This window comes from Poeciliopsis prolifica, unplaced genomic scaffold, assembly GCF_027474105.1.
Source record: "Poeciliopsis prolifica strain line A6 unplaced genomic scaffold, Auburn_PproV2 SCAFFOLD037, whole genome shotgun sequence".
Lineage (NCBI taxonomy): Eukaryota > Metazoa > Chordata > Actinopteri > Cyprinodontiformes > Poeciliidae > Poeciliopsis > Poeciliopsis prolifica.
This window is the reverse complement of record NW_026562412.1, coordinates 4723774-4733633: the sequence shown is the minus strand read 5'-3', so window position 1 is coordinate 4733633 and position 9860 is coordinate 4723774. Positions and strand designations below refer to the sequence as shown.

The window sequence follows — 9860 nt, the reverse complement described above, 5'->3', positions numbered from 1 at the left end:
GCGATTTTATGAAAAAAATCTCTTAAAAAATATAATTAATTGCTAATTATTTTATATTTTACTTTATAACGCTCAAATGTAATTATTATTTTTATACTTTTTTAAAAGTATCGGTTTGTGGTATCTGTCATCGGGAATGCAAACAATAAGGAAAAAAATCGTTGTTGGGGGAATAAACGTCACCAGTCACGTGACTCTCCTCTGTCTGATCGCGTCACGTGACTCTGTGCAGCCGCTCATTAAAGAGGACACAAGCTGACTTTAAACAGCAGCAGCAGCAGCCAAGGACACCATGAACACAATGTAAGTGCTCGTAACTTCTGACTGTTCAAAAACACATTTCATAATCTCACTACAGTCGGAGGGACTCTTTGAAACAGACGCGATTGTTTGTTTTTGTAATGTGACCCAGATTGAAGGCTGCCGCCTCAAACTGGAGCTGAACTGTGTCTGTAGTAGAAGAAGAAGAAGAAATGTTTATAAACAGAGTTTCTATAAATGAGCGAATCCTGTTAGAAACGGGTATTGAAGAATGTTAACACTCAGGCTGCTTTCAGCGTGTTGACTTCAAACTTCCGGGTGTGATTAGAATGAAAAGCGCCTTTTAATTGAGTTTTTCTCCAGCAGATTCTCCTTCTTGGTGCCTTTGCTGCTCGGCTCGTTGGTCTCCGGCGGGTTCCTCGAATATGACCAAAATGTCATGTAAGGAAACTTTTATCCCATCACTTTCTGGTTTTATTACTTAAAACTGTCATAATAATGATTTAAGGTCAGTTAGGATTTATTTGTATTTGAAGAAATATAGTCCAAGAACCAGACTTTTTATTATTATTATTATATTCTCTGTGTTAAATTTTTAATAGTGAATATTTATATTCTGCAGTTTTACAACTTTATTAGTGTATTTTTTATTTTAATGTTTTACTTTACTGGTCGATTGCTTTGACCGGGCCAGAGTAATGGATACTAGATCGAGTGCGCCAATCAAATCACAGTCCTTTGATCACGTGACAACCAGGTTTCGAAAGTCCGTCAGATGATTGATGACTTTGTTTCTGATTCGCGAGGAAAAACCTGTAAAAAAACAAAAAACATCTAATGAATAAAAAAAAATCTGATTTTACTGAAACTATATTTCAGTAAAATATAAATGTAGAGAACTCATTTCTCTACATTTACAGTTACTTTCTTTCAGCTAAGCACAACATTGATAAGGTTTTTATTCTGTTGGTGGGTTTTTTTCACTTATAACTTGGTTTAAGTGAAATAATCTGGAACAACAAATTACTGACTTAAAACAAGCTCTCATATCTTGCTGCAAAGTTCCTTGTCAGTTAGTTGTTTTTTTCCTCCCTTATTTCAAGTGTGCTGAAATATTTGTGCTAGAAATTGGACCATTATTACTTGGTAAGATTTTGTGTTTTTTCAGTGTGATGTCTTCTGTGACTCTTTATTTGTGTTTTTATGATGTAAAGAACTTTGAACTGACTTGTTCCTGAAATGTGCTACAAAAATAAACTTAATCGATTAAATTACTATCCAGGATAGTGAAAATGTGGTTCTGTCTTGTGAAGATGCATTTCTATACCTGGAATAGTCAGAAAACACTGATTATATGTTAAAATGGCCTGCCATAAAAGGCCAAAAACGAAGATATCAATGTATTTATTGATGTCGGATAGTAAACCCCAAATATTTATTTCTTTAGACTCCCTCAGGACTGGACCGAAGCAGGTAGGGTGGATCCTTCAGAGCAGCTGGAGTTGACCTTTGCCCTGAAGCAGCAGAACGTCGACCTTCTGGAGGAAACGCTCAGACGGGTGTCGGACCCCGACTCGCCTCAATATGGTAGGCACTGAGGCTTTTAAACAAACATTGGATCTGATTCTGTCTCTAAGTGAGAGATAAATGCTCTGTGCTGTGCAGGAAAACACCTGAGTCTGCAGGAAGTCTCCTCTCTGGTTCGTCCGTCTGCGATGACCCAGAAGGTGGTGCATCGCTGGCTGCAGACTCACGGGATTTCAAACTGCCGGACGGTTCGCACTCAGGACTTTTTACAGTGCACCATGACTGCAGAGTAAGCACATCTGCTCTCAACTGCTTCACTGTACTTTACTTTATTCCCTCGCTTGGGAGGCGACACAGATACTCGTACTTCTGCGGTTTTGCAACTTCTGTGAAAAGGTTCTGCTTTCATCATGTGAGGAAGTGCCTGATTTTGCAGTGAAGATGGTGAAACTGCGAGCTGCAATCTGCAGAGTTTAAAGCTGATTGAATCTAATGAAATGGCAGCTTTTCACAAAACGCTGTAAAACACAAAATCTTTAAGAGTGTTTGGTCTAGATTCCAGACAAAACTAACTTAGCAAGAAAAATGTTGTACAGTTTTGACTTAATTACTGCTCTGAATGTGTTGTTCTTTCAGCAAATGGCCTTTATGTCGAGTCCCTTTAAAGATTAATCAGTTTCTAAAGTAGTTGATTATTTAAATAATCAACTACTTAAATCTTAAATCTGGTTTCTTAGGCTGAAACTCTAGAGTGTGTCAAAGGTGCTGCTCACCTGTTCATTTTGATTACAGTAGTGAGTTTAACAGGATTGTTTTATTTATTTTGTTGAAAAGGGTTGCAGAGGCTCTTCTTCCAGGAAGTAGATTTCACCGTTACGTCAGAGACGATCTCTCCATCGTGAGATCTTCCAGTCCGTATTCAGTCCACGATGAGATTCACCAACATCTAGATTTTGGTGAGATTTTGCTCGTTTCTGAACTGATCTGCTGCTATGTTTTCAGGTCTGGTTCGGTTCTGATAGTTTGTTTCGCTCTTCCGTAGTCGGAGGCCTTCATCGTGTCCCGCCTCGAGGACAGGACGCTAACAGGAAGCGGCCGCGCTCCAAGGCAGGGGCTCACCTCGGCGTGACGCCAGCCGTCCTGAGAACTCGCTACAACCTGACGGCGACTGACGTGGGATCAGCTGTGAACAACAGCCAGGCCGTCGCTCAGGTTATTTCTCACTTTCTTTCTATTTGTACTTTATTTTTTATTCTTTTCCTCCTTGGTGGGAACCAAAACACAATCAACACCCTTTAGCCACAACAAATCAATATACAAAAGAACAAATGTTTCATGTTATCTCATCTTATGTTTTTCTTTTTTTTTTTAAGGTACATCATTTTCAAATACAAAATAATCAGAAATAACATGAAGCAATATAGCAAGGGGATGGCCAAAAATAAAGTAATAAAGTAAACTATTTTTACTATGCTGTACTTTTTAATTAACTTGAGTAATTTTATTATGAAATATTGCTACTTGAGTAAAATTTCTGGATTTTCTACACACTGAATGAAAAACAAACATGTTTAAACCAAAGACTTTCTGCAGTTTCTGTTGAAGTTTCGTAGTTTTTATTGAAAGAAACTAATTTAGAAAAATGTTCTTTTGCCTGTTTATTTTTATGTATTTATTTATTTTTGTTTCTTATATAAATAATTGTCATTTTGGTCATTAAAATACCAAAATCTCCACTTAACTTTATAATTTGTTAAGGGAAGATTATGTAATTTTTAAATATTGAATGAATAATAAAATTGATCGGTTACTGGAGTAGACTTTTTACCTATTACTTTTTTACTTTGAGTAATTTCTTGGCTACTTTTTTCCTTTTACTTGAGTAAAAATATAAAAATAAGCAATCTTTCTCAAACTGTGGTCCGCTGGCGCCCCCTGGTGGTGGGCAAGGTACTGCACGTAAACGACCGTTTATTTGCCGTTACGTCATCTCAAAGTGCGACGCTACAGCTAGTTTAGCAAAAATATAATGATGGAGGCTTAAAACCGGGTTTCTCAAAAGAAAAAAAAAAACATTTTTTTTCTGCCCTCCTCTTCAGTTTCTGGAGCAGTACTATCACCCAGCCGACCTGGCCGAGTTCATGCTGATGTTCGGCGGGACCTTCCAGCACCGCTCCGAGGTGGACCGGGTCGTCGGGACCCAGGGAGGCGGGAAAGCGGGCCTGGAGGCCAGCCTGGACGTGGAGTACATCATGAGCACCGGAGCAAACGTTTCCACCTGGGTCTTCACCAACCCAGGTCTGCTAAGTCTGCCCACTAGACATTTAAAACGCCGCCATTTTGTTTTACAGAGCTGTAACATTTAACCTCACAGTCTCTTTATATTTATTCAAACACAAATAAAATATTGTGTATTCACCTTTTCCATACCATTATTAACTAACATTTTCTGAAATTTGAACCATTTTTAAAAACATGAATGCAATTAAAGGCAAATTCAGCTTTACAAGTAAAACCAATCGAGAAATCCGAACTCTAGGTTTGTTTGTTTGCTGTGTATTTATGTCCTCTCCCGCTTCCTGTCCAGGTCGACATGAGACCCAGGAACCTTTCCTCCAGTGGATGGTCCTGCTCAGCAACATGTCTGACCTGCCCTGGGTTCACACCATCAGCTACGGCGACGACGAGGACAGCCTGTCCGCAGCCTACATGACGCGCATCAACACGGAGTTTATGAAGGCCGGGGTCAGAGGTCTTTCTCTGCTCTTTGCCTCGGGTGAGTCAACGCTTACAGATGCACAGCAACGCTCTCAAAACTGCAAAAACACAAAATATTACCAAGCTATAATTTCAGACAAAAAAAATGCTATAAGTCAACATTGGAATCAGCAGGTCAGGCTTTTTAAAGATTGATAGATGGCGATTATCAGTCAATTACAAATATTAATTAAAGATATTTGCTCTAGAAACTAAACCTAAAATATCTGGTAATTTGTGTTTTTACAGTGAAAACAACTGACCTACACCATCAGCAAAGCATGACCTTTAGTCAACTTTAGGTGTAATAAGATCGACAATCATGTGATGACTGATATGTGTGACTTTTGTTGTGAAATTACCGCAACTTCCTGTTTTTAAAAATGATTCAGAAAACCTCAGTAAGGAACAAAAACTTCCATTTATCAGGACAACACAGAGAATTGGGATGAGTTGGTTTTGTGACCTTATCTGAAGCTGGTGTTGTGTTCAGGTGACAGCGGCGCTGGATGCAGACATCTGGGGAAAGAAAACACCTTCAGGCCCAGTTTTCCTGCCTCCAGGTAGGCCTCCCAGTCCTCCATCAAACCTTTACGCTAAAGCATTCTAACATCTGTTCGTTTGTTTATTCACACCACAACCAGAAATGTACCATCTCATGAACTAACTAACATAAAATAAGGGTTTATTTATGAAATAAAATAAACTAATATTTCCAAATGCAATTTCTTATAAATAAGAGAATAGATGTTTTATCTGTATTTCTGCGTTTGATTCAAAAGAAAAATATTTCTCTATAATATGTTCTGTAATTAATTGGATAAAAAAAAGATTTGGCACTTTCTGCAGATTTTTTGTTTAATACTTAATGCATTTTTCTTAGAAATGCACTAAAAGATGTAAATAAAATAAGGTAAAATAAGTAAGAAAATAAACAATTTTCCCCTAAAATATATCATTTCATTTGTGCACACTTAATCATTTGTTGTAAATGTAAAGGATGCATTTGGAGCTTAAAAAAATACTTATGACATGGGGAGAAAATACATATAAAGACTTTATTTGATCCTAAATGTATATATATGTATGTATTTTGTACAGTTTTAATTAAAGTTCTGGATATTTTGTTCTGTCAGAAATTATCCTTATTTGAGTCCATTTTCTCCAGTTGACAATTAATTGATTTCTAAACTAATTGAGGATTTTTTTTTGAATAATCGAATCATCACGATAAGTCAGATTAAACTAAATATATAGTCAGAGCTACGATGGAGTGGTTTCAAACAAATTAGAGTCCAGGCTTCAAATGTTCCAGTCTATCTAATTAAAGCTGTTCAAGAAAACATAAAACACATCTAGATTTCTTTCTACAAAAGATAAAACCATTTATAATTTTTCTTTCATGAATTCCCCAATAAGTGTGAAAACATTAAATGTTTATTAATTGCTGTGTTCATGAGACGGTTTCTAAGTGGTTCTTTATTTTTCAGCCCCTATGTGACCACAGTTGGAGGAACTACCTTTAAAAACCCGTTTAAAGTAACTTATGAAGTCGCACATTACATCAGTGGAGGAGGATTCAGCAACATCTTCAAGATGCCTGACTACCAGGTCCAGAAACCCCACAAACACTTTGTGCTTCCTGACCTATTGTCTAACTAACACCTTCTGTTTTTAGATCAGCGCGGTGGAGGGTTACCTGAAGAGCGTGAAGGCGACTCTTCCTCCTCAGTCGTACTTCAATACGAGCGGCAGGGCCTACCCGGACATGGCTGCCCTGTCTGATAACTACTGGGTGGTCAGCAACAGAGTGCCCATCCCCTGGGTGTCCGGAACCTCGGTAACCCAAACCCCCGCCGATCCATAAAGTATCGCATTAAAATTACTCCTGAACCATTGACGACGGACAGAAGAGAGGAGAAAATAACAGAAAAATCCTAACATGATAGAAAAAGATGTTTTTATTTTTCTATTCTGCAACCTAAGAGGTTGGCCCTTCAGCACCACTTTTTGATTTTACCTTATCAATACATTTAAGTTTAATCTGTGAAAAACAGAATCTTCTGATTATTCAGTCAGTATTTAATACAGATCATAAAATTATAAGTATAAAAAAGTAAAATATTATGTCTCATAATTTAATACAATTTAAAAATATTCTATAGTTTATAATACTATATATACTGTTTTATAATAAGCTATATTATAATTTATAGGAATGTATAAAATATTTTATTATAAATATTATATTATTTGATGCTTCTTTTTTATAAATTCAACTTATTCTGAAAATGATCAATCGTCGTGATAAGAGAAAATGGCCGCTTATCAATTGTTTGTGGATCAATGAGATCAATCAACTTTAGATTCAGTCATTAATCTAAACATGATCAAAGTTTCTGCTAAATCAAGGAGGTTTTCTCCTCTCTTGTGAAGGAGCCGTTTGCTTTCATTTCTGAAGTGTTTGCAGCTTCTCTCGTCTCTTGGTCATTCTGAGCTGTCGCTGCTGCTCCTGCCAGGCGTCGACTCCTGTGGTTGGAGGGATGCTGTCCCTCATCAACGGCCAGCGGCTGTCCAAGGGCCTGCCTGCGCTCGGCTTCCTCAACCCGCGCCTCTACAAGCTGAAAGGACGCGGCCTGTTTGACGTGAGTCTGGAGCCTTTATTCACAACAAATCCAGCTCCAGGATTCAAACTTCATCCATTTATTCTTTGTTTTCAGTTTCCAGATCATCATAATGTCAGACTATCGTGTTTGTAAATCACATATTAGTTGTAATTAACTACATTATTGGAAAGATAGATGCAATTTAATTAGAAAAACACATCCCTGATCAGAAAATAATTTTCAGTAGTACCTGTCTGACGACACGAAGGAGGCTAAAAGGAAGTGGAGAAAACAGTTTGAGATCCTTCCTAGAAATTATTACAAGAGTTCATCCCAAATAAAAACTAAATCAGGGGGAGTCCAAACATTTTATAAACATTTTGCAATACTTTTATTATAGGATTTTTTTGTTGTTATTGGAAAGATCATTGTAGCTCCATAATGGTTTCGCTGGTTTACCTCCCTATTGGTTGCTTTTTTAGAGGTCTTAACTGTCCAAGTGTGAAACAACCAGTTATTAGGTTACTCTTTTTTATTAGTTTTCCCTCCTTAATGATAGAAATTACATCTATAAAACAGTTTTTTGTATTCACAAAGGTTACATTTTATATTAAATTTGCACACCAAAGTAGGCATGCAAACAGTTAATCAACTTATACATGTCAGTTATTGGTTTATTAGAATAAAAGTTGTTGCAATTATTAACTATTAATGTCCGTGTTAGTGTTATAGCAGAGTTTTAACCACAGGCAGCTCTGCTGAGTGATTTTCTGTTGACGAGGCAGGAAGCGTTTCACATGTTTTAATCTTTTATTTTTCTACTCAGTAATATACAGGTTCCTGTGGTTTTATTTTATAAATGTCTGGCTTTAGTCATGGGAGAAAACTACATTTTTCTGTCTATTTATTCAATACACAAAATAATGTTAAAATGTTATGTTTTTCCTTTTAAATGTTATGAAAAATGTAGCAGTGTTGATGCAAGAGAAAAGTCAAGTTTTAAGAAAATGTCCTTTTATCTATGAACTTTATTCTAATCAGTAACTTTCATCTCCACGTTGAAGTGACTGTGACGTTTCTCTGCAGGTGACTGAAGGGTGTCACCTGGGCTGCCTGGACGAGAAGGTTCAGGGTAACGGCTTCTGCGCCGCCCCGTTGTGGGACCCGGTCACCGGCTGGGGGACGCCCAACTACCCCGCGCTGCTGGCTGCCCTGCTGTCCCAGTGAACAGAACCGACCCGCCGGAGCCGGGGAGAGAAGCTGCTGCACCCGGATCAACCCGGTCAGGTTTTTGGTGCCAAAGGCGGGACAGTGGAGAGGCCATACTTTGGATTGCTGCTGCTGATTTCTCCATTTTTAATGAATCATCATTCAAGTTTCCTATTAATCTGGGTTAAAATCAGGTTCTTCCATTTAGAGTTGGATCCGCCAGGGAATTATTTTTAAAGCTTTACTGCTGTTGCTCTTTATTTGCAATTCATGCATTTTTACTAAACAGTATTTTCCCAAATTTGGGGAAAACATGCAGCTTCTATTTTTCAGGGATCCTTTAAATTTTATGCAGAAATTGTAGTTTATTACTAGATAAAATGCACTGGACTCAAATATTATATCAGATCAAAGTTCTTATTTTATCTTTCTTTAATTCTAACAAATGCATGCAGTTTGTCCTTCATATCACTGAGATAAACAGGAACACTATTTGTGGCTTAACAGGTTCTTCAATGTAATTCTGCTGGCTATGAGATAATAAAAATGCAGTCATGTGTGGGTTTGACAGTGACTCAGCAGTTTTACCCACAATGCACTCTTTGCAAAATCACAAATCAAATAAATTAAAATAAAAATGTGAGGCTTTTTTTTTTTTTATTGTATTGTGTCGGAAAAACATCCAGAAGAAAAAAATTAAAGATTTTTTGATACTTTAATCAGAAATGTCTGTTTTTTAAATTTATGTTGGAGTTTTGATGTTTAACTGTTCAAAAAGACAAACAAATGAAGAGATTATGAGAAAAATGAGAAAACAGATGAACCTCAAATATGAACTGAATTTTGGTAATTCAATTAAAAAAGTTGATCTTGTAAATTATAATAAATCAATGTAGAAAAGAAAAAATGAGCTCAGTTTCAATTCAGATTTTTTTGTTTAGAGACTTTATAATCCATTTTATTTGTAATTTTGTGCAGATTTTGTTTTTGTCATAGTTTTAGCTTCATGGGTTTCATTTATTGATTTCTTATTTTGGTTTTTTAAAATATCTTCCAGTGTTCAATGGGTTTTACAAAAATAAAGGTTTTATCTTTCAGAGCAAACTTGCATTATTATACCATTATCAATATATAACTTGAAAATTCTTAAAATATTATTGGACAGTTAATCCTCCAGGAAATGTTAAAATTCAAATTTTCTGAGGAAATCCGCTTTGAATCAATCTTTTGAATAAAACTTTAAATCTTTGTTGTTGTTTTTTTTTTGCATATTTTAATGTGTAGATTTGAAACGACTCGGCTGTGATAAAACTTGATTTTCTGTGCAAACTCTCTCGACCCGTTCGGTATCAAGTTACTCTCAGCGTCTCGTGTTACTCCAAACAAAACAAACCACAATTATTATTCACAGCAGCAGCAGCTGCAGCGCTATGATGTCATTTTATACCTGTAGTTAAATACCCATTTTTCCCTGTTTGAAACTCTAACCAGCCTGTTAAA

General features: G+C 36.6%; 1 protein-coding gene across 1 annotated transcript; it reads left to right on the top strand.

Moving 5' to 3' along the window:
• Positions 1-211: 211 nt before the first annotated feature.
• tpp1 (tripeptidyl peptidase I) lies at positions 212-9609 on the top strand. The gene is made up of 13 exons (XM_055053448.1): positions 212-303; positions 628-702; positions 1709-1848; positions 1927-2077; positions 2623-2744; positions 2831-3000; positions 3888-4086; positions 4376-4564; positions 5039-5108; positions 6036-6156; positions 6224-6385; positions 7065-7190; positions 8238-9609. Exons 1-13 carry the CDS (start codon positions 293-295, stop codon positions 8376-8378), a joined length of 1677 nt encoding a protein of 558 aa, XP_054909423.1. The 5' UTR covers positions 212-292; the 3' UTR covers positions 8379-9609.
• Positions 9610-9860: the final 251 nt, after the last annotated feature.

What these genes read in the sequence shown, in the direction of transcription:
- tpp1 (XM_055053448.1), top strand. An exon ending in CTGGGTCTTCACCAACCCAG is followed by an intron (nt 4,087 to 4,375) that starts GTCTGCTAAGTC and finishes CTTCCTGTCCAG; the next exon opens with GTCGACATGAGACCCAGGAA. An exon ending in CCCAGTTTTCCTGCCTCCAG is followed by an intron (nt 5,109 to 6,035) that starts GTAGGCCTCCCA and finishes TTTATTTTTCAG; the next exon opens with CCCCTATGTGACCACAGTTG.